The sequence below is a fragment of the Heteronotia binoei genome, chromosome 3 (assembly GCF_032191835.1).
Source record: "Heteronotia binoei isolate CCM8104 ecotype False Entrance Well chromosome 3, APGP_CSIRO_Hbin_v1, whole genome shotgun sequence".
Lineage (NCBI taxonomy): Eukaryota > Metazoa > Chordata > Lepidosauria > Squamata > Gekkonidae > Heteronotia > Heteronotia binoei.
The window spans coordinates 159,711,806-159,736,602 of NC_083225.1; the positions used below are offsets into that span (position 1 = coordinate 159,711,806).

At 45.0% G+C, this 24,797-nt stretch overlaps 1 protein-coding gene across 1 annotated transcript in view; it reads left to right on the top strand.

Annotated features, from left to right (window-relative positions):
* Positions 1–18,513: 18,513 nt before the first annotated feature.
* Positions 18,514–24,797, top strand: part of UBL3 (ubiquitin like 3) — a 70,747-nt gene continuing 64,463 nt past the window's right edge. The window contains exon 1 of the mRNA XM_060234729.1: positions 18,514–19,761. Within this exon, the coding sequence (XP_060090712.1) occupies positions 19,735–19,761 (27 nt within the window). The 5' untranslated portion in view covers positions 18,514–19,734. The remainder of the gene's footprint in view (positions 19,762–24,797) is intronic.

The window sequence follows — 24,797 nt, forward strand, 5'->3', positions numbered from 1 at the left end:
AGTTACACAGGTATTCTAAACCGGTACAGAATGCTTGCTAACCCAAACGAACGTTTCCCCGTCACCGCATGGGCCAGCCATGGAGCGGAAAAGTCTGCGCCGCCACGGAGCTATCCAGGCGACCGGTTATGAAGCGCTGAACATGGAATCCACCGTGTAACGCTAACACCACTCGAAGCCATCTTCCCGCCAGGCTGGACTTCATTCCCTCATAGTGGAAGGCTCACGTACACACTCTATGTCACCTTTAGCCCGCAAGCAACCCGTCTGCCCCATGAATGGATTAACAGCTCAACTGTTGCTCCTTTTGTCGGGCAAAACCCTGGACAAAGGATCCTACCCAGAAGATGATGGGATAAGAGGAAGACCATCTCCTGTCCAAGCCAAGTCTTTTGTCTATACCGGGGATACCTAGGTCAATATTTGATTCCCTATTGTCACCTTCCCAGATAAGTCCATCTAATCTTAAGTATTTAGCCATTTCCATTATTCTTCCCGACTGACACCTTGGAGCCGCCCCAGGGCCTGTTGCAATCTGGAAGCTCTCTCAGGTAAGCAGGACCTAGGCGAAGTTCATTGGTCAAGAGCAGGTACCCAATTAGGTGCCACCAAGGAACTCGCCATTGGCTCTGCAAGTGTCCAGCCTTCATGGTAATTGCAGAGCCTCCCCTTTTCTCCTCCCTGATACCACCCATCCCCTAAGGGCTCAAAAGAGTCCTTATAACCTGTGGACTAGCTACCCACAGGTGTGCTTTTATCAGCAACCCACCTTCCGCTGCATAGATCCATCCCCGATTCCTGATCAGTTTCGGGTCCCTCACCCATTTCCTCACGTGTTGCCCATTGGAGCCTTCCTCGAAGACTACGATAGGTAATATCACCCTGTGTGTCTACCCTTATATGTTCCCCTATCCATCTATCTAGATTTTCTAGGACTGTATGGAAGTGTGATTGTATGTGTATTTTTATCTTGTATGGAAGACTATATTTTTCACAATAAATTATAATTGGTTTTACTAAATTAGAGTCCCATTATTTAAGCATCACTCTCTGGTTGGTTAATCTTGTATACATAGGTGAAAAGATTCCGAGTGAGCCAGGTGCCCACCTAACTAATTCCCCAACCTCGTTTTGAGGGCATTTCGGCTTACAACTCTTGAGAGTCCCTTGGACAGCAAAAAGATCAAATCAGTCAATCCTAAAGGAAATCAACCCTGGCTGTTCCTTGGAAGGTCAGATGTTGAAGCTGAAGCTCAAATACTTTGGCCACCAGATGAGAAGGGATTACTCACTGGAGAAGACCCAGATGCTGGGAAAGATTGAAGGTAAAAGAAGAAGGGGACGGCAAAGGATAAGATGGTTAAACAGTGTTACCGATGAAACAAACATGAATTTGAGTGAACTTAGGAGGGTGGTGGAAGATAGAAGGGCCTGGCGTGATGTGGTCCATGGGGTTGTAAAGAATCAGACTCGACTGTGTGACTGAACAACAACAGGTTGTTAAACAATACAACTGTGCAAACACTGCAAACTGACAAACCCAGGATTTGTGTTATCATTTATGAAAACATGTGCAGGCTAATAAAAAAAGAGTCTAACCCAGGCATTTAGTACAAAGAAATATTTGTGGCAGTGTTTCTCATTAAACTGTTTTGTGAGGGAGTACTTTCTGTGACTTTCAGATATACTACCAGTGACAAAAGAATGCAAAGATAGGCGGGTGTGCATAGAATTAATCTTTTGCTTAATTTGGAATCCACACAGCTCATAATTAAACTTTAAATTACAGAGGTGGGCTGCTGCTATTAAGAGGTATTAGAAATCCTAGCCAGCTCATATATTGCTATTAAAAACAGGCAAGGAGATATTTCAAAGATCACCTGTTGACTTTAGAGCAATCAAATCATGTCTGTCCTGGGTGGCTCCAGGGAAGATACAGCTACAGTCAGGGCTTTTCTTTTCTTTTTTGTAGCAGGAACTCATTTGCATATTAGGCCACACACCCCTGATGTAGCCAGTCCTCCTGGAGCTTACAGTAGGGCCTGTACTAAAACCCCTGTAAGCTCTTGGAGGATTGGCTACATCAGGGGTGTGTGGCCTAATATACAAAGGAATTTCTGCTACAAAAAAGCCCTGGTACAGTATATGTAAGCAGTGCACTGTTGGAGTGAGTAACTCAGCATGCTGGACATTGGAGGGGGGGGCTACATCACCCTAAGTGTGTATAAGTGTTATCTCCTTGAATGGGATCAGGGCCATAGCCAGAAAATTTTAGGTGGGGGGGCCCCCCGCCCTGGCAGCCAACAATTTTCCCACTCTGTCCGGCCTGCCCTCCTCCACAGCGCCTCCCCCTCCCTTCCACCCACCCACCTACCTGGTAAAGCTCCTGGAGCTCTTTCAAGGAGTTCCCCTCCCTGCCGATCAGCTGATTGGTGGGAAAAGCGTGCTAAGGCTGGTAGCTCTTATCCCGGCTTTCCAGCACTTTCAGCATGTTCAGCACCCCATGGGGGGGCCTCCTTGAAAGAGCCCTGGGAGCCAGCACTTTACCAGGTGGGTGGGAGGGAGAGGGGAGGCACCGCAGAGGAGGACAGGGGCCAACAGAATGCTGGGGAGATTGAAGGCTGCCAGAGTAGTGGCGGCAGAGAGAGCGGGGGCTGTGAGAGTGGCGGAGAGAGAATGGCAGCGGCGGAGAGAGCAGGGCGGGGAGAGCGGGGCAGTAAAAGGAGGGACCATATAGTTGAAAAGGGGGTTAGGTGGAGGGGCCTAGCCCCTCTCCTCCCCTCCCCACTGGCTACGGGCCTGAATGGGATGCCTCTCTTTGTCTTTAACCTGGAAGCTTCCCGTTGACTTCTCCTCTCCCTCTGTTCTTCCCTTTCTTCACATGGCAAAAATCAGAAGTCTGGAAAACCCACATTAGAGGCAAAAAAGAAGGACTGAAACCTTGCTCCAGATCAGCATGTGAGGAACTCTTCACTAAATCTGGTGCATGCTGCTGAACTGAGACGGGGTAGGTGACTGTGCGGAAATGGCCATGGAGTCATGTATCTCTAGAGATCGCTCTAGTAGAGACGCCATCATACCCACACACAATGCTGGATCAGCTGGCCACTTGTGGTAGGGAAAGTACCTCTTTAGATTACTTTCGACTGCAACCTGAATGTGAACTGAAACTACTTGAATAAATGCAATAATTTATAATCTAAGTAATTTTTAATTGAATAAATGTAAGCAATTTTTTTTCTGTGCAGTAAACTTCTTGGGAGATTTAGCTTCTGCACTCTATGACTAGGCAAACTTAACCAAATATCCGAAAAAGCACAAAATGAAGAAATGAAATCTGATTGATAAATATTGCATCACTACTGAGACCTTAAAGAGAAATCTACTAGAAAAATCACAGCACGGTAGTAAAAACTGTTTAGTTATAGTTGCTAGAATCAAACTTTGCTAGATTTACATGATTCCTCTTTGCATTTCATGCTAGTATTTTCCTTTTCTGGATTTCTTCTCCTTTAAAAAATATCTAAAAGAAAGGCGAGTATTCAGTAAAGCAGAAAACAGGTTATTCTGAGTTTCATATAGTAACAACATTCATCTTTGGGAAGTCTTTGTTGATTGTTCTTGGTATCTATAGTTATAATGTAAAGGAATGAAAATGGTGCTGTTCCCATATCCAAGAGAACACTAAACGATTGTCTTATTGCATACAGGCAATGGTCTAATGGTTTCAAAGAGTATTCTGAACAAGAGAAAATGGTATCTGTGTGTTTCATTACCTCTTCGGATAATTATATAGCAAAATGTATAAATGCTTTTCATTCAGTCAGAGGTGCTGGAAGAGCATGAAGATCTATGGAAAAAATAGTTCCAGTTCCAACATAACACACAAGTGGTTTTATGTTTAGTGTCCAACAATATTTGTATCCAACTATGTACTCACAGAGAGCCAAGCAACTGATGGAAAAGAAAGCAGACGCCCCCTTTGCATGTGTGTGTTGAGTGTCATCAAGTCACTTCCAGTTCCAGCCTATGGTGATGCTATGAATTCTCCAGAACAACCTATTGTTAGCAGCCATTTGCAGGCCTTGCAAACTGAGGGCTGTGGCTTTCCTGATTGATTACATCCATCTCATGTTGGGTCTCTTTCTTTTCCAGATGCCTTTGACTTTTCCTAGCATTATTCTCTTTTCCAGTGACTCTTGTCTTCTCATAATGTGACCAAAGTACAATAGCCTCAGTTTAGCCATTTTAGCTTCCAGAGACAGTTCAGGCTTGATTTGGTCTATAACCCACTTATTTGTATTTTTGGCAGTCCATGGTACCTGTAACACTCTCTTCTAACACTGCCTTTCAAAGGAATCTTTCTTCCTGTCAGCTTTCTTCATTGCCCCCCTTTGATCATTCCCATTACCCCTGCTATGTGGGTAATTCGATGAAATTGCTGAGCAGACAGGTTAAAACAGATAAAAGGAAGTACTTCTTCACCCAAAGGGTGATTAACATGTGGAATTCACTGCCACAGGAGGTGGTGGCGGCCACAAGTATAGCTACCTTCAAGAGGGGTTTAGATAAAAATATGGAGCACAGGTCCATCAGTGGCTATTAGCCACAGTGTGTGTGTATATATAAAATTTTTTGCCACTGTGTGACACAGAGTGTTGGACTGGATGGGCCGTTGGCCTGATCCAACATGGCTTCTCTTATGTTCTTAATCACAGGACCTACATGGACTAAAACCATACTGGATACTGGCTGTATTGAAGAGGGAAATTAAAGGCAAGATTAAATAAAATAGCTGGTGGATCCAACCCATTATATTTTAGCTCCTGACAGACTGAAATCCAAGACCTAGAGACACCAGGTGTTAAGGGATCCCTTGAAAGGGAGTAGGTAAAGCCAAAACCAAAAAGGCTGAAGTATAAGTCCTCAGATGTCATTCCTTAGCTTTTCCTGGGAACAGAGAATTACACACAACTTTTGGCAGCTGCAGTCACTGAGAAGTCTGAGAGCTGAAAAGCATTTTGGGAGTTTGGTTCACTTAAAGTTGGTCTAATACATTCATAGTATATAGAGCATAAGAATACAATTTTTAGGACCCAAATCCAAAATTCTCATGACACTCTTCTGGGACTAAGTTTAGGAAAGTCACCTTTGTAAGACAGGACTCTTACAAGACGAGTTTCACAAAACAATCTGGTAGCTGTAGCCTGTAGCCAGTGAGTAGTGAATTCAGACTGAAACCTCCTGAATTCAAGAACTCTCCCAAAATATAGTAAATTGTTTTGTTTTAAAATTGTGTTGAAATAGTCAATAAAAGAGCAGTGAATAGCAAGGATAAAAATAACAAAGCCAGAAGTCTAAATTAGGCACATTTACAAGCACTGGTTCAAGATCCAGATGTTATCCTTAAGAACTAGTCCAATAGGGCTCTAAGTCCAAAGTTCAAGACAAGGTTTCCAGTCAGTATGATCCACACAAAACAACAAAGTGTCCTGAAGTCAGATATAATCCAGACACAGAGCAAGATCTTTCCTATATGCCCAACAACCTGTGTTGGCTTGATTCTAGATAACCAATCAAATGTACAGCACATGATGTCACTGGACCAATCAGAAGGATTTGCCTATTAAAGCAAATACCCTGCAGCTGCATTAGGTTTAATTAATAAACACCTCCTCCCACCCACGAGCTCAGGCTCTAACAAGATGCATAGAGTATAATGGTGAATCAATCAGTGGGTATCTCAAGCTAGAGGCACCAAATTTTCAGGATAGCTGTTGGTGCTTCTCCTCAAACCTCCACCCCAAGTTTAAAAAATATTGGATCAGAGAGTCCAATTCCGTGAATCCCAAAAGAAGGCATCCCCACCCTCTATTATTTCCAATATAAGGAAGGTATTTAAAAGCAATGGCAGCTCATCTGAAACTCCTTTGGAGTTCTATCGCACCTCTTCCCTCCCCTCACCTGGAACCTCCCTTTTCTCTCCTGGAGTTTCCTGGTAAATCCCCTGCCGGCTTGTCAGCCTCACTTGGCAACCTTAGCACCTGGGTGACTTTTCCTCTCCTTTACCTGAATCTTTGGCATGACAAGCAGCTTGACCTAAGTTTTCAGAAACAGAAACGTCCATCTTTTCTAGGCCTCAGCCTGAACAATTGTTTGAACTGAACAAGAAACTGTTTAAAGAGATCAGTTTCTTGACACTATAGATGAAGAGAATAATGAAGATTCTCCCACTCTCCCCCCCTCTTACAGTGATTTCACAGGCCCAGATGGGCTTCCAAATGGCTGGTAATGCTGTACATTATTTCATCCTTGTTGTGTCCTAGGCCCAAATGGAAAACTGTTACTTTTGGAAGGAACTGTTACTTTTGGAGGGAAGCTGAACAAGCCAAAGCTTGTACTCCACAACAGGGTTCCAGAGAAGGCCTAAGCGTGCCCAATCAGGGGAAGGATTGAAACATAAGTAGCCAATTAACATCTAGGCTCATACTGTACCCTGATAGGCCCTTAGGCCCCTGTAAATAGCCAATCCATGTACATAGTTAAGGACCAATCAGAAGGGGGCAAGAATTGTATAAAGGAGCGGGAGGTTTGAATAGAGCTCAGTCTGTGTTGTGTTCCTGAAGTAAAGCTTGCTGAAATCACTCTGGTCTCTTACTGCGTCGACCCCAGTACTTTACACTGGCGACGAGGATGGGATCCCAGTAAGAACCAGCAACAGAACCAGGAACACGGAAAGGTGGCTAAATCCAAGCCATCTGGGTCCGCACCTCCGCTCTGCGCACACCCCATCTCGCAAGCCGCCCAGACACTCTGCCAAGAATGGAGGCTCCAGCCAACCTCCTGCAGCCCTTTAGCATCGATTGCCCCGAGCTGTGGGACTCGTGGGTCGAAGGCTTCCAGTCATACCTGACCTTCCGGAAGATTACAGAGACTACCATGCAGAGAGCTCTGCTTATCAGTACGTGTGGCACGGAGACCGTGGACTTAGCCAGGGCTCTTCTCCAACCCAGGAAGCTCTCAGAGACGCCGGTGGACGACATCATCGGCGCTCTGGAGAAGTATTTCCAGCCCCAGCCAACCAAGCTCACCCGGCACTGGGACTTCCGACAAAGGACACAGAAGGCAGGCGAAACCACGATGGCGTTCTTGACAAGCCTGCGCCGGGTGGCAAGCCGACGCAGTTTCGCAGACCTCAACGAAGCCCTTCTCGACCAGTTTGTATGGGGCTTGAGGGACGAAAAACTAGTACATAAACTCCTGTCCCTCTCCGAGTGTGACCTAACAAAGGCAATCGATGTGGCCACCAGCTGGGAGAAGGGCAGATCAGCAGGGCCACGGCTGACAAGACAGGCTGCGGCACACCAGATCAACCCTGAACCATCTACAGAGGACTCAGATGAGGACAAAGCTCTACAAACCTGCTATCGTTCAGCAGGAAGGAAGACCACCCATGGCCCACAGGGCATGAGACACAAGACACCACCTGCATGTGCAAGCTGCGGGGGCCAGCACGAGCGAAAGACCTGCCGATTCCGGAATGCCGCCTGTCGACTCTGCAACAAGGAAGGCCACATCGCCTGTGCCTGCAGATCCACATCCCGAGCACGCGTCCCGCAAAGATCTGCGCACTCCGAAGGCCAGCCCGACTTCGAGACTGACGCTCTCCACGCCCACCTATACCCGGTACAGTACCTACCCTCGCCGGTCAGGCCCTCCAAAATCCGGGTCAATGTAGGGATCGGGGGGGTGCCCTGCCAAATGGAGGTAGACTCTGGGTCAGCATCATCTATTATAGCGGCAGAGGCATTTTTTAAAATCCCCACCAGGCTGAGGCCTCGTCTCAGGGACCCGGGGTTTACCTTAGTGGACTTCCAGAAGAATAAGGTGCCTATCTTGGGAGTGGGCCCGGTCCCAGTCCAATACAAGGGGTTCAAGGGCCAGCTACAAGTGCTAGTGGTCAAGAACCACCTTACAAACCTTTTGGGTCTCGACTGGTTCAAGCCCCTGGGAATAGAGATCAGGGGGGTCAATAAGACTGTCGGAGTGGACTTTAACAAGGTTTGCGAAGAGTTCCTGGCCGTTGTTGATGGCACCTTGGGCTGCTACACGGGTCCCCCGGTTACACTACACCTCGACCCCACGGTGCGGCCTATTAGGCTTAAAGCGCGTCGAGTTCCATTCGCACTCAAGCCAAAAATTGAAGAGGAACTGGATAAACTGATTGCACAGGGAATACTAGAGCCTGTCACCCACGCAACCTGGGAAACTCCCATCGTGACTCCAGTCAAGCCCAGTGGGGAAGTGCAGATTTGTGCAGACTATAAGTGCACCCTCAACAAGGCTCTTCAGGCCCACGCATACCCTGTGCCCATCGTCAGCCACGTTTTAGCCACCCTAGCCGGCGCAAAAATTTTTGGCAAGTTGGACTTGGCCCAAGCTTACCAACAGCTGCCGGTGGATGAGGCCACGGCCAACGCCCAAACAATTGTGACCCACCGGGGGGCCTTTAGAGTAAAGCGGTTGCAATTTGGCGTGAGTGTGGCTCCGGGGTTGTTCCAGGAACTCATGGACTCTCTTTTAAAAGGACTTCCCGGAGTCACTCCATTCTTCGATGATGTGCTGATCGCTGCAGCCTCGCCTGAAGAATTCGCCGCCCGCCTTAGAGGAGTCCTACAACGTTTTGAAAAAGCCGGCCTCAAGGTCAAACGGGAGAAGTGCCTCCTGGGTGTGGATCGGGTGGAATTCCTGGGGTTCTCCATCGATGCCCAGGGGGTCCACCCCTCCGATGCCAAGCTGCGTGCCATCAGAGATGCTCCAGCGCCCACCAACAAGCAAGAACTCCAGGCCTTCCTCGACCTCCTAAACTTTTATCATGCTTTTCTCCCCCACAAGGCAGCGGTGGCCGAAGCCCTGCACCGGCTTCTAGACAAGAACCGACCCTGGGCGTGGGGCCGCCAGCACGCTAAAGCCTTCCAGGATATCAAGGGCCTCCTGATATCCAACTCCGTCCTTGCCCATTTCGACGAGACCCTGCCCTTGGTCCTTGCATGCGACGCATCCCCTTATGGCGTGGGGGCAGTTCTGGGCCACCGACTCCCTGATGGGACCGAAGTCCCTATCGTGTACTACTCGCGGACCCTCTCGTCGGCAGAGCGGAACTACGCCCAAATCGACAAAGAAGGGTTGGCAGTTGTGGCCGGCGTCAAAAAATTTCATGATTACATCTACGGCCGGCCCTTTACCCTCTATACGGACCACAAACCCCTCTTGGGCCTCTTTGCATCAGACCGGCAGACCCCTCAGGTGTTGTCCCCACGGGTCCTCCGTTGGTCCATTTTTCTAGCCGGCTACACTTACACCCTAGTGCATCGCCCGGGCAAGGCAATGGGCCATGCTGACGCCCTGAGCCGCTTGCCCTTGCCTGACGTGGATCCCGATCCAGCCCCGGCTCATCAGATCCTACTGATGGACATGCTTCCGGACAGGCCATTGCTCGCCCGCGACGTTGCTGCCCGCTTCGCTCGTGATCCAGTCCTCTCCTGTGTCTTGGACTGGGTGGGGAGGGGGTGGCCCAAGGGCTCGACTGGGCCGGAATTTACTCCGTTTGCAGCCCGGAAAGACGAACTATCCACCCACAAAGGCTGCCTACTATGGGGCAACAGAGTCGTCATCCCCAAACCCTTGCAAGACCAAGTGCTTAGAGCCCTGCACGAGGCACACCCGGACATAGTCCACATGAAGGCTCTCGCACGGAGCTATGTCTGGTGGCCCGGCCTCGATGCAGAAATTGAGGCTTGGCTTAAAAGGTGCCCGACATGCCAGGTGTCAAGGCCTGACCCCCCACGTGGCCCAGTGCAACCATGGGAATCCACCAAAACCCCCTGGTCAAGACTGCATATGGACTTTGCTGGCCCCTTCCATGGGCGGACTCTACTCATACTAGTGGATTCATACTCCAAGTGGTTGGAGGTGGTCCAGGTGCCCTCGCCATCATCGCAGGCGACCATCACGGCTCTGAGGGCCATCTTTGCAACCCACAGGTTGCCGGAGACCATCGTCACCGACAACGGCACAGCATTCACGTCCGCAGTGTTCCAGGACTTCTTAGCCAGGAACCTCATCAGGCACATTTGCTCTGCCCCATTTCATCCAGCCACCAACGGCCAGGCAGAGCAGATGGTGCGCACGGCAAAGGAGGCCTTGAACCGTCTGGGCCCCTCAGACTGGCCAAAAGACTTGGCGTGTTTCCTAATGGCCTACCGGACCACACCCACCGCCTCCACAGGTCGCAGTCCAGCCGAACTCCTCATGGGCCGCCGCATCACCACCCTGCTGGACAAGCTGCACCCTGACCGAGCCCCAGACAGGCAACCGGCGCCAGAACACCTTAAAGCCCCCAGAGGGTTCTACCCAGGTGAGACAGTGTGGGCACGGAACTATGCCACCACTGGCCCCGCCTGGCTCCCTGGAAAGGTGGACCACGTCACCGGACCGGTCTCCTATGCAGTGACCTTGGAGGGTGGACATCTCCTGAGGCGACACATCGACCAACTCCGTGGTCGCCTGCCTGCCGGGGAGCCAAGGTCAGAGGCTCCAGATCCGGACAACGTAAGTCCCCGTGAGCTTGACACAGAACAGGGTTCCGTGGAGCCCGCTTCGGCCCAGCAGGAGGAGACCCCCGACTGCGCAGCTGAACCCAGGTCTCCCGGGGCCGCCGTCCCAGATGTCTCCAGCTCTGCAGCCGCGGAACCACCAACCGAGTCGGAACGCCCAGTCCCCTCGGAGCTCCAACGCTCGACACGAGACCGCTGCCCTCCGGCATATCTCCAGGACTATGTCACCTGATAGCTGGAACTATGGGGGGAGGGGTGTTGTGTCCTAGGCTCAAATGGGAGAACTGTTACTTTTGGAGGGAACTGTTACTTTTGAAGGGAAGCTGAACAAGCCAAAGCTTGTACTCCACAACAGGGTTCCAGAGAAGGCCTAAGCGTGCCCAATCAGGGGAAGGATTGAAACATAAGTAGCCAATTAACATCTAGGCTCATACTGTACCCTGATAGGCCCTTAGGCCCCTGTAAATAGCCAATCCATGTACATAGTTAAGGACCAATCAGAAGGGGGCAAGAATTGTATAAAGGAGCGGGAGGTTTGAATAGAGCTCAGTCTGTGTTGTGTTCCTGAAGTAAAGCTTGCTGAAATCACTCTCTGACTCTGGTCTCTTACTGCGTCGACCCCAGTACTTTACAATCCTACTATTCCTAGTCCTCAAGGAGAGGTAATTACAAAGACACCTAAGTCTCCAATGTAGTCTTCTCCAAAAGAAAATGTATCACAGCAGAACAAAAGCTATTCTGAACAGTCCATTATAGAGTGAAACTGAATCCACAGAAAGTTCACTGAAGCCCAAAGTCATGGCATCAACAGGGCTACTCTAATGTCCATTTCTATTCTGTGTACTAGTAAACTGATTGGCAGGCTGATCCCATATAGCGCAAACCAAAGCAGAAACCCGTAACACCTTAAAGACTAGCAATATTTATTCCAGTATGACCTTTTGTGAGTCAGAGTTCACCTCTTCAGATATAATGGGAAGAAAGAAAAAAATTAACTCATTTTTAATGAGAATGTTATAGAAGAAGAAAAGGAAAGAGTATGAAGTTGAACAGAGATGAGGCCAAATATAATAAATAAGGTGAGATACTCTATTTGGGCACATATAATGTAGTCATTCTTATAAAGTCCAAGCATTTTTAGGGGACTTTTAATACCCAGAAATAATTTTTAAGCTGCCTAGAATATAATTTATTTTATGGGGTCAGTTTGCTAGTCTCATGTCATTATCCTGGTAGTTATGTGGCCAAGGAGGAAAAGAAGGTAGGGGTAAACAAGAGGAGATGAGGCAGGGACCAGCATGGAGAGCAATGTCTTCTTGGTCACTCACTTGTGCTTTCAAACCAACATTACCATCAGCTTTGAAACAAATGTTAAATGCTACACACAGCCTCTAGGCAAAGAAGTTGTTATAGGTGTGGTGGGTCAGTGCCAGCAGAAGTTCACTGACCTGAAGAAAATATCAGTGATTGAGTTGGCTGTAGATCAAGCAGTGTGAGGATATACTGAAGATGCCCTTTGTGAAGATAAGAAGAGATGGCCTCATGTGAAAGGAGTACTTGGTTTGTTTTACATAGAAATGTCTCCTTTTTCTAGGGAAGGATAAGCAGGTAGTGGTCTTAAAGAATCTGTAGGAGGGTTGTGGATGCAGGCTGCATACACAGAGCATTCCCAGGTAAGTATTAGAAGAGAGGAATGGGCCTCCAAACCCCAGCACCACACATTATACTAAATGTTAGTTCATAGGGACCTCCAGATGACTCTTCAAGCAATTGACAGCTTAGTAGTTAGTACACAACCCTTCAAAATTCAGTCACAATGAATACACCTGCTTAACTGCTTTTTGAGAATCGATGTGTGGAAGTGCTAATTTATGAATGAGATATAGCCAAGTATTTTCTCTCTTAAAACATGGATGTTGAAATTCTCTTTTAACATTACCATTGGCTGAGGAGTGAAACAAATTTTGAAGAGTACCTATTGACTTGCCATAGAATGCTTCCATTAATAGCAGCTTATGGAAATATCAACTGTTTGTTTTTGCATTGCTTGACAAATGACAACATTGAAGGAAGATGAAAAGGTGCAAGTGGTGGCTATATTAATGTTTTATGCTAATTATGTTTTATTAGCTAATTTCCTCTGAACAGGTTATTGAAATGATTGTAAACTGGAAATTCAAGAAGTGGGTGAATGGGTAGATTTACCATAATCAATCCATGGTTGCAATCTATGTATTTACAGTGCAATCCTGAAATGATTATACCCTTAAGTCCACTGAAGTCAATGGATATAGAAGGGTGTATGTCTGATTAGGACTGCAGTGTCAGAATAACTAATACAGGTGGCTCATGTCAAACAGCTTTGGTAATGCCAGTCAGAGCAAGATCTATCAAGAATGGAGCTGGATGTAAAGACTGTTGGCATAATGAGCTCTGAAAGAATGGGACGTCAACCACCTCATCAATCCTTTCGCTCTGAAGAGCCAGCAACAGAACAGGTAAGTAAGGGTCTCTTAGTGCATGGTTAGAGTGAAGTGAGAGTGGGGGGGAAATTATTCCTTCCAGAACAAAGGTGAGAACACTATATCCACAAAGGAAACTATCTCTGCAACAAGATGACTGCAACAACCAAGAGCAAACAAAATGATAGGAATATGGCTGGCCATACTGGAAAATGTCTTTCACCCTCTAACCCATAGATTACCATAGCTTTAGAAGACATCATGCAATGCTGAACTACCTCTGTGAGCTTATTCCTTAAAGCACACTGGGCATTCCACAAACCTGACAAATCAAAGGTCATGAGCCATGGGTCAGTCTCACACCATCACATTATACTGCATTAACAGATGATGGAATAATATGGGTGGCAAGTCTCACCAAGTAAGGATTTTCCCTCACTCTTTTCAAGGTATTAGGGATATTGTGGAATAGTGGTTAGAATGTTGAACTAGGACTGGGATTCAAATAGCCACTCAGCTATGGTGCTCATTGGTTGACCTAGGTCCATTTACTCTCTCAGCCTGATTTACCTCAGTAGCAGTTCACTAATGATGTTTATGATGGAGATTGGTTGAAGAATAATACAAAACACCATGAATGGTAGCATCACCAAAGTTGTTTGGATTTGTTCCTAATGTCCACTCTGTTTTAGACAAGCAAATATGTAGTGGAGCATCCATCCTTTCATTCCTTCAAGCATTCTCACAGCAGACTGCAGTGTTTCCTCTTGAACAAATGGCATTCCTGCTTCCACCGCATTGACCTGTACTTCAAAAGGAATCACATCTGCTACGATTTAAAATCTGGCAAACATGGTAGGTGCATTGTATTGAAATCTCCTAGCGACACAAGAGCATACTTTCAGGCAGCTCAAGTGAATCATTCTTGCACACACTGCTTTTTTAAAAAAAATAGAATATATTTATTTTATTTATTAACAAGATTTGTATGCCATCTTTCTGCCCAATCAGGGACACCAGTGCAGCTAATGGTTAAAAAAATATAAAACAAATAATTAAAATAATTAAAAACAAAACTAAAATATACATGTAAGATAGGCTTCCCAACCCTCCCGCCCTGGCGGGGGACCCCAGGATTTCCACCCTCTTCCCCCGCTCCCCCCAAAAATGGAAGCGGGGGGAGGGGGTGGAAACGGCGCCGGGGAGCATGGCCAGCCGCCGCATCCCAGAGCCGGCGAGGCCGCTGCTGCCCCCTCCCCTCCCACCGCAGCTGCTCCTCCGAGATGAGCCCAGGCTGAGCCCATCTCAGAGGAGCAGCCAAGAGGCGGCAGCAGCGCAGGGGAGGGCGAAGCAGGCCAGGAGCATGGCGAGCCGCGTATCCAGGCCATTCTAGGACCCGGACTCGCGGCTCACCACGCCCCCGGCCCGCCTCCACCCCCCCTCCGCTTCCACCCCAGAGGCGGAGCGGGTGAGGCGGCAGCGGCATGGCGGCCTCTTCTCCGCTCGCCGTGGCTGCTTCTCCGAGATGGGCTCAGCCTGAGCCCATCTCGGAGGAGCAACCACGGCGAGCAGAGAAGAGGCGTCAGCTGCGCAGGGGTGGCTCGCTGTTTCCCTCCTCCCCCTAGCTCCACCCCACTGTCTCCTGGCTCCACCCCCCAAAGTCTCCTGGCTCCACCCCCAAAGTCCCCAGATATTTTGGGGGTTGGACTTGGGAACCCTAATGTAAGAGCACATAAAACAGTCATGAAAACATTTAGGGAAGGATGGAAGAGTTATTGAGGGAACACAGGTGGCAGGGGGAGAACCCTTTTGATCAGAAGGTTGTTTTGTACATCAGTCACATCTGATCAAGGTATGTACACAAGCAAGAGCAAATCAGAAGCTCCATGAGATTAAAACTGATGTTTGTTATTAACCATGTGTGATGCAATATTTGCTGTTATTGAAGTCTATTGGTTCATTAGACACAATGGGAAGTATCTGGCTAAGTGACAGTAATAAAGGCAATCTCACAATCAAAACATCTGGTATACATGGAGACAATACAAAAACTTGAAAAAAAATAAGGAGCTCACTAAAGATTTGTTTGCTCACTGGCAGAAGAAGAGTAGGTTTTATACCTGGATTTTCTCTACCCTAAGGAGTCTCAAGACAGCTATCACTTTCCCTTCCTCTCCCAACAACAGGCACCTTAAGAGGTAAATGGGGCTGAGAGAGTTCTGAGACAACTGTGACTGGCCCAAGGACACCCAGCAGGCTTCCTGTAGAGGAGTGTAGAAACAAATCCAGTTCTTCAGATTGGAGTCCACTGCTCTTAACCACTGTACCATGGTGGCAGAAGACTTTACAGTGAGCATTTAAGCAACAATTTGTTCAGTGATCATACATATAAATCCAGGGCTGCTGGTTCTGGGTTGGGAAATACCTGGGGTTTTGGGGGGTAGAACCTTGCGAAGGCAGGGTTTGGGGAGGGGAGGGACCTCAGCAGGATATAATGCCAGTCCATGCATGAAAGTGGCCAGTTTCTTCAGAGGCACTGATCTTGGAAATCAATTGGAATAGCAGGGGATTTCTAGGTGCCACCTGGAGTTGGGCAACCCTATGGCACACTGACACAGGAAAATGGGCATTCAAATGAGCCAATTGAAGCTACTGCTCTAGAGTAATCTAAGGAAGATAGAGATACAGAAGGAAAATACCTAGATGAAAAATATCCATGTTGTAGCCTTGACTTCAAATTTGAGTTGAAACAGTTTGTCTGAAGTATATTCCGCAATCATTTGTTATTTTGTTCATAATTATATTACAGGCAGTGTAATAGAACAGAGCATAAAACTTTCCACTTATTGTGTTGCCACTCTTATTGTGTTGCTAAAAACACTGGCTGATTATTTTTGTATTTAAAGAATTAGAGCTGCCAATCAATCGATTATTACTCATCTAAACACAAAGGAACTTATTGCAGTACCTCCTTAGTCAATGAAAAAAATTCAAAATCAGCTTCATATGTACATATCAACGCTTACTTATCTTATTTGTAATGGCGGCCATTTCTAAAGATGGCAGCCAAATGCCTAGATTAGAAAAGTGATCCTCTGAGCTACAGCTGCACTGTATGCACATACATATGATTTCAGTCTATGCAGGAGACCCATGCTACTTCAGGTTAATTCCTGAAGATTAATTAATTAATCTGCAAGGAAAAGCACTTTTGCATACATAGGTAGGGTTGCCAGCTCTGGGCTGAGGAATATCTGGAGATTTTGGGAATGGATCCAGGAGAGGCTGGGGTTTGAAGAAGGGAGGAACCTCAGCACGGTACAATGCCATAGTGTCTACCCTCCAAAGCAGCCATTTTCTCCTAGGGAACTGGAGATCTATTACAATAGATCTGGAGATCTCCAGGTACCTCCTGAAGGTTGGCAACCCTGATAATGTATGTGCATGTGTGTAGTAGTGAATCTGGCAGGATTCCATGTAAATATCACATAGATCCAGTGCATCCAGTCAACATTTTTGCACCACAGTATTGCAATAGAACACTGGATCCACAATGTTCACTGTACAGTTTGCAGATACAGATATGATCTGTAATTTATTTATTTTTCATTTTATTTATTTATTTATTTATTGGATTTATATCCCGCCCTCCCCACCGAAGCAGGCTCCGGGCGGCTCACAACAATCAAGACTAAAACAATAAAACAATTAATAAACATTTTGATTTTTATTCTACTCTCCCTAAACATTTTGATTTTTATTCTACCCTTTACTAGCATAAAACAGTAACAGCACAGCAGTTAAATAATTAAAACAGTATAAATTAAAACAGTGCTGCTATCAATTGAAGTGTGATAGTTTGGTAATGTGATAATCTGGTGGTAAATTTGAGACCCCCCCACATAATAATCATGAAGATCTGTATAGATCTGGCTTTTAGTTTTTCCATCGAAATTGAACATGATTGTGTGTAATATTTATTCATTTGTTTTCTTCATTTATATCCCATCTCTCTCCCCAATGGGGGCCTAATTGGCTCACAGAATTCTTCTCTCCCCCATTTTATCCTCACAACAGGGCTGTGATAGATTAGGGTTGCCAAGCTCCAGATAGTAGCTGGAGATCTCCTGGGATTACAACTAATCTCCAGGCAATAGAGATCATTTCACCAGGAGAAAATGGCCACAGTGGAAAGTGGACTCAATGGCATTATACTCAATTGAACTCCCTTCCCTCTCCAAACCCTGCCCTCCTCAGGCTCCACCCCTAAAATCTCCAGGTATTTCCCAACACAGAGCTGGCAACCCTAGGTTAGGCTGAGAGCCAATGAGTGGAGAAGGTCATTAGCAAGCTTCTGCCACTGAACTGGGATTCCAACTTGAATCTCCCAGGTTCTGGATCCAACCACTGCACCACACAGGCTCTCAATATATATAAATCAACTAAAAAGGGACATACTACTTTATTTCTGAAAGTGGAATGATGTCCCTCCTCCCTAGTAATTGTGATTCACAAATAAAAATTTAGCAGCACATACATTTACATTCTTTACAGTTGAAACTGAAGTACATTTTATGACCATTTCCCTGGAGACAAGATATAAAAGGCACCTTTGGTACTTTCAATAAAAGCAGGGCATCAACAGATAATCGCCTCTAGAAGCTTTAATGGGCCCATCGGCCTTGCTTAAACACACAAAGATAAATGCTCTACTTCCATGCCTTTTTAATTGTATACTTGAGGCTCCTTGGTCCTTGCATTAACTCAGATTAAAGGAGAAACATATGCTTGGCCCCTTTTCCCCACACTTTTCAGGTGTATAGTCAATGATCCCTCCCTGCTGTGGACTGCTGTCTAGAAAAGTTGACAGTTTACAGTTGTATCTGACTTAAATGGAAGCATCCTCCTGACTTTGGCAGCCACCACTTCTATAAATGGGGTCTACCCTCTGCTACCTGTGATCACACATGCTAAATAATGCAGTTTCAATCCACTTTCAAACTGGATTTTGCCAGGTCACAAGTAAAATCTAGTTGGAAAGTGCATTGAAAGTGGATTGAAGCTGCACTAAATGTGTGAGCGCAGAAAGATGTGTTTCCAATTGGAAAATGCGTAGGGCTGCTCGCTGTTAGCACATGGGACTTGAAGGTACAGGAGAAAGGGCAAACCCTATCTCCGGGTATTATGTAAGCCAGCAATTCCCTTATCTCCTTGTCACGAAGTACAATTGCTTTCCTTGCAGCAGCAGGGAGTTTCCCAGCCTTAGCAACAGTTGCTGAAGCCAATGCCATAACAACAGCTGCTGCAGGGCAAAGGCCGCCCTCGCGTCGCTCTCCTGTGAGGTCTTCCATTTAAGAACTACACCCCCCATGATGCCGCGCGGCGGCGCGTGGGCCGATCATTACGCGTCGTCGCAAAAAAAAAAAAAAAGGAGAGAGAACGGGAGGTGGAGCTAACAGGAAGGGTGGGGGGATAGGGGTGTTGGGTCCGTCTTTCCCCTGCCGTGTCCCCTTTTCTCAGCTCGGCGCAGACGCCATGTTGGTTTGAAAGGAAGATGACAAGAGGCGGCTGCAGCAGCGGTGGCGGGCGAGGGGTCCCCGAGAGCGGCTGGTGCTGAGGAAAGGGCTGTTGTCTCCCCCTTCCTTTCCCTGCCTACTTGTCCGCTCCAGCGCTGAGCGAAAGGACGAGAGGCTTGGTCGTGTCAGTTGGGGAGGGGGGGATTCCGCCAACCGTCTGCTGAGGGAGCCCCTGGAAGAGGAGGGGGAGGGAGACGGAGAGGGACGGCGAAGGAAGAGCAGCCACGGCGGCGGCGGCAGCGGCGATGAGAGCAGAGACCTGAGGCGAAGAAGCGGCGGGTGCTTCTGCCGCTGCTACTCCAAGAGGCGACTGCGGTTTAAATCCCCCCTTGAGCTGCTGCTGCTGCAGTTTGAGGGGGGAGGGTATTAGTTCTTTTGTTCCCCCCGTCTTTCCTTTTCCCACCCCCCTTCTCGTTTTTCATTCTTTTTTTTTCTTTTGGGGGCTCAGGGTTGCAAAGCCTCTCAGAAGGGCCCGAAAGAGGAAGAGAAGCGGAATCCTGCCTCTGCCAGCTACTTATCTCACTTTTACTTCGGGAGGGATTGTAAAGGGGGGGTAGGAACCAGCCCCAACAACTTCGGGTCCAGATCAGGGGGAGGAAGGAGGTCGCTTTACTTGGCCTGTCGCACGTCTTAATGAGGTGACTCGGACGCAGAACTATCCTCTGAATCATCCCCGTCATTCATTATTGGTCTAAGCTGGAGAGGAAGAGCGACAGAGTGGTGGTGAGGGGAAAGCCTCCACACAATTCATGTCCTTGTGTACTTCTGCCCGGTCTACCTGGCACTGCTGCTTGGTGGTGTTGTTTGCTGCTGACAGGGATCTGCTGCCATCTCTGGTCTCCCTGGTGTTTCTTTGCTGATCGAGCCATTTAACACCGGTTCCTCCTGGATTTTTCCTCCCTGGTCCAACAGTTTCCTTGCTCGGGGTCAGCTACTTTTATTGTGGAGGAAAAAAAGGAAAACTCAGAACTTAACAGATGCCAAAGATTGGTTGACTGAAAGATCACTTTTGCATACTCTTGGCTGACTTATAAGAGTTTCTTGTTTTGTGCTATTTGAGACCATCAGGGTAGTTTCAAGATGTCCAGCAGTGTCCCATCTGATATGGTAAGTCCATAATTGGCTTTATTTTCAGGAGTACATTGGGGGACAACCAAGTGAGCAGGGGAGATGTGTTAAGAAAACATTTTGATTGATTATATTGGAACCAGTTTACCTCTTGTGCTATCTTCTTGTTTCTGTTTAACATTATAAAATGTTTTAGACTCTAATATGGACCAAATTTATTATTTTACATGAAATTAGTACTGTCTTTTTAATTTGTGGTTACTTACCTGAAACCAGTTGAAGTCTTACCACCTTTCTGCTTTTGCCATTCCTCCCTTTTAACTTCTTGGTATGGATGGAAGAATTAATGTCATCGGAGAGTTTCATAAGGCTAATTGATCTATGCAATATAAAAACTGTGAACAACTGTGGTTATCATTTCTTTTAAAGAATAACCAAACTCCCTATAGTGGGCTGTTCTTTAACCAATATTGGATATCTTAAATTAGGGGAACCCAGCAGTGGTCTATTTCAATAGGTTTTGAAATTTGAGCAAAAAGAGTTGAAAGCCTAGTTTTAGAATGATACCACCTGCAGGTATACTTAAGAACAAACAAGCCCATATCTGTCATATTTCTGAATTCAAGAGCTACTTTTATTCCATAAACTGCAGAAAAATACGTTTGGGTTTTTCACATTCAAGCATAAACTTGGCGTTATGTTGTTACTGCTGTGCCATGCCACTTAAGGATAATTGGTTATGGTTTCTGAGTACTGATGTGCCAGTCATGCTTTGTATATGTAGCTAATTAGGCTTTTCAGGCCATAGTCCATGTTTGGCATTAAGATGTTTTTCCTTTGGCACTGCACAACAGGAAAAGTGTAATTTGTGACAAAGGCAGTAGTATAAATAGTTTAAACACTGTTTATAAAGCCTTTTTCTCAAAGTGACTTTGACAGGAATTGTAGGGGGAAATGGTCTAAAATAATAGAAAACATACTAATGATTTTAAGTCCAAACTCTTTATTTGTCAGATCTTTTCACAGGAGTTGTGGCAAATTGTCAGCTATGGTGGTAGTTCTACAATTTCCTCGTAACCTTTCTTTAGCTTGAGATCATGAAAATCAATTAAATTGCTTTTTAAAATATCTTACTGAATACGTTAACTGTGATCTAGACTAAAGCAGTAGACAAGTGCACGTGATCTAGACAAATAAAAGTTCTTTTCAATCCCAGGGAATTTCATTAATACATTTTTTTAAAAAAATGTTTAAATGGAACATCAAAATACTTTGCTTTGACTGAATGCCATCCTATCACCTCTAGGAAAAACTTAGATATTGAAGCCTAACTGAAGTTTTTTTTTGTTGTGATGACATTTTTGTTTCCTTTGGGGAGGGTAGGATAGATATTAGGCTCTGGCTTCATTTGTCACTTGAAAATTTGGTAGTTTGTATTTTTGTCACTTCATCCTATTACTGAAATGTGGGATGCCATTTTTAAAAATTAATAGTTGAGTATTAACAGGTCAGTCCATTTCCAGGTCTTCTTAACAAATGATCCATAAAATGTGAGAAAAGCAAGCTTCAGTCATCCTTATTATATGTTACTTGTGTGCAGGAGCAGGCCCAGTAGAACATAATGTCAGAGATGTTTGTAGGACATTATCCCTTCATTTGTTATGAAATATTAGCATTTGGCTACTCATGGTACATATAAAATATCAAAATAGAATACAGCTTCAGTTCTCTGGAAGCTTTGATCTTTTATTTCAATCATATTTGATATAGTTTTTCAATTACTGTCATTTACTCACTAAATATTTCAAAACATTAGTCCTAAAGTGATTAACATAATAATCCTGTCCTTTGCATGCTATTAACATATGATGATAGCTGCAAACTAAATTCCAAACATACCAAGTATGTAATGTACTGTTGATGTAGCAATGGATGTTGCACAAGATTAAGGGTCTAATAAACCTTTGAAAAATTTGATCTTTTCCATGAACTTCGGTATAGTTTCCACACATACATAGTGGTTACTATAAGCAGAATGTACTAAAAGAGAAACCAGTACATTTTCATGATGTAATTGAACTTTCCAGGCACTGAATGGATGTTGCTAGCCCCATAGTTCATGCACTTTGCAAAAGCTAATATTTGAAATTTAGTCTTTTTGTTCTAGTTCATTGGTGTATGAAAATAGGAAAATGCATGTCAGGTAAATGTGGGAAATGTATATGAGATGGAAAGAAATCCATTTTATTTTAGGAAAATCTGGAGAGTACTTTTAAGTGTGAGCTGGAGTTCCAAGATTATAGGAAGCGGATTTTACAGAGTGATCTTAACCAGGTCTACTTTGTGAGGCTTACTCTCAGGAAAGTGTTATTAGGATTGTGGTGCCAATTACTTCTCAATTGCAGTAACCAATTTTGACATAAAATAAACTTGGCAAGTGACCTTAAACTGTCGATCAGTAGTCCGTAGTCTGTATTGTCCTTACTTTGTTTGATATATCCATAACCCCTTAAATCCACATTAGTGCACATAGCCTCTTCCTTTTCTGTGACTCCAAGTGCTAAGCACTTTACAATATTTTAGGGTTTTGTGATGTGCCATACATTCTACGGCTGAACTAGCTACAGTCAATTGCTAAGCTGGTGTTATTTCCCACCATTACCAGTTGTGTGACTGGAAAAAGAAACAGTCCCCTTGAAAAAGCCATAGTTGTCATGTTAAGCAACCAGGTGGCTGCTGTGGCTAGGAGTGTGTTTGCCCAGCTCTGGCCGATGTGTCAACTGTATCCATTCCTGGCTCAGTGAGATCAAGTCACAGTTAGTCATGTGTTAGTTCCATCTAGACAGAACTATTGCAATACACTCTGCTTGGGACTACCCTTGAGGGTTCAGAAACTACTGATTGTTGCGATTACCTATAGCAAGTATGTTGCCAGTACTATAGGAATTACACTGCTTACCAGTCTGCTCCCAAACCCAGTTCAAAGTGTTGGTTTTGTCCTTTAAAACCCTATATGGCTTGGAAATGGGATATCTCTGGACCATCTTCTTCCATATATTCCTGCATGGGAATTAAGAACACGGAGATATGCCCTCTTGACTTTCCCACCAATTAGAGATGCTTCTTTGGTGGGCATATGAGAAAGGGCTTTTTCTGTGGCAGCCCCACAATCATGGAACAAGCTTTCCAAGTAAGTGTGCCTGGCTCCCTCAGTGTCACTCTTCAGGAGGCAGTTAAAGACAGCTTTATTTAGGACTACAATTAGATTGGTTTAGCTTTTAGTATTGGGAGTCCTAATTGACGTTTTCAAACTGACTTTTATGGGTTTGATAATAGCTGGTTTTATTGTATTTTTTATATTGTAAGCAGCCTTGAGTTCCGTAAGGGAGAAAGACAGCTAATAAATGTTTTAAATAAATACAATAAATATATGCATTGTAATACCTTTGTGACAATAAAATCCTCTGTGCCTGGATTGTCTTCCAGAAAAATATTGTGGATAATATATATGGGATGGGATGCATGGATAGGGGCTAGTCTTTCTGTCTTGGTCTTTGGGAATTTTTCCACGATATTGCCTAATGAGTGCTTCTGGCATGAAATTCTGGTGTTTAAAGCAACTGGACTAAGGAAATATAGGCAAAAGTTGTGTTTAGTTTTTCTCTTCCTTAAGAGGCCTGAGTGTAGCTTAGAGAGATGAAAATGTCTTTGATAGGGCTTGATAGATTGCCCATGGTGCCTAGAAATTTCATATAACAATGTCATGTTGCATAACATACTTGAATCTTGACTTTCTTATCATTGCTTGTTTATATATTAACTTTATACCCACTAGTGGTACATTAATTCATTAAACAATTGCCTTTTGTACAGACTCCAGTATTCAGTTTTTTAAAACCATCATGAAACTATGAGAAATTAGGGGAGTAGTTTGGTTTAGGGTTAGAGGTTAGCCTTTGTCATGGTGATGACAACCAGGATCTACCCTTTATTTATTCATGTATTGTATAGCTTTAATACAATTATAACAAAACTATTAAAAGTTTAGGCTTAGGTTTTGTGGTAGCAATAATTAGAATATTTAGTCATTAAAATACAAGACTAGGAAGATGGAAAAATGAATCTGACTCCTAGAATCAAATATAATTTGTAAAGACTTGTCTTAGATCATTGATTTTTTTTTTTGGTGATTGAGACTACTGTAAGGATTGTTGTAGGAGGTCCTTCCCCCCCCCCCCCCTTTCAAATATGCTATCAAAAACTGAAGGCATAATGTTGTCATGGTTTTTAACTTCAGCTAGATAGTAAGGCTCAGTGAATCCCATTAAAAGTTTGTGTCATAAGAGAAATATGTTTGAGTTTGTCCTAGACATAGGTACGATTATATAGTTAAATGAATGTACAACAAAGATACTTGTATTTAGTTGGCCTGGTAGGTGCTATGACAATGCTTGTTATGTTCCACCTCTAAGTCATACATTTTGTTATGTTCCACCTCCAAGTCATACATTTTTCTCTAATTTGAATATGTTGGACTTGTTAATTTCCTGTTTTCAAGCGGCTTAAACTAAGCATCTCTGCAGTTGTGCGCATGTGTTTAATCAAAAAAGTTTGCAAATTTGCTAGGATCAAACTGTGGCTGAAATGTGTTAATAGCTTTTGTTTTACCATCACAGATGTTAAAACAGTTGAGACATGTGGAATTAAACTTTATTTATATGGGGGGGAAATGCTGAAAGCATTTAAGGTGTATGCTTTAGGAATGGGTAAAGCCATTAGGGTTTGAAAATGAAAAGATTTAATAGCCACCGGGTAATCAGGTAAGCTACATGACATCCCATTAATAGTGTGAAATTATTTAAAGCACAGTGATGTATATACAGTACTCTAGAAATATATTTTCCCTGAGGCTGAATGGTTCAAGACTTCTTACCACACAGAGTCACAATTAAAAATTGGTTATTTCCATATTGGTTGGCACCTTCCCATTTTGTGTAGTTTGAGTGCTGTGGTGTTGTGGTTTGGCAAGATTCCATGCCACTCAACTGCTTCTGAATTCTGCTTAACTCCTGATA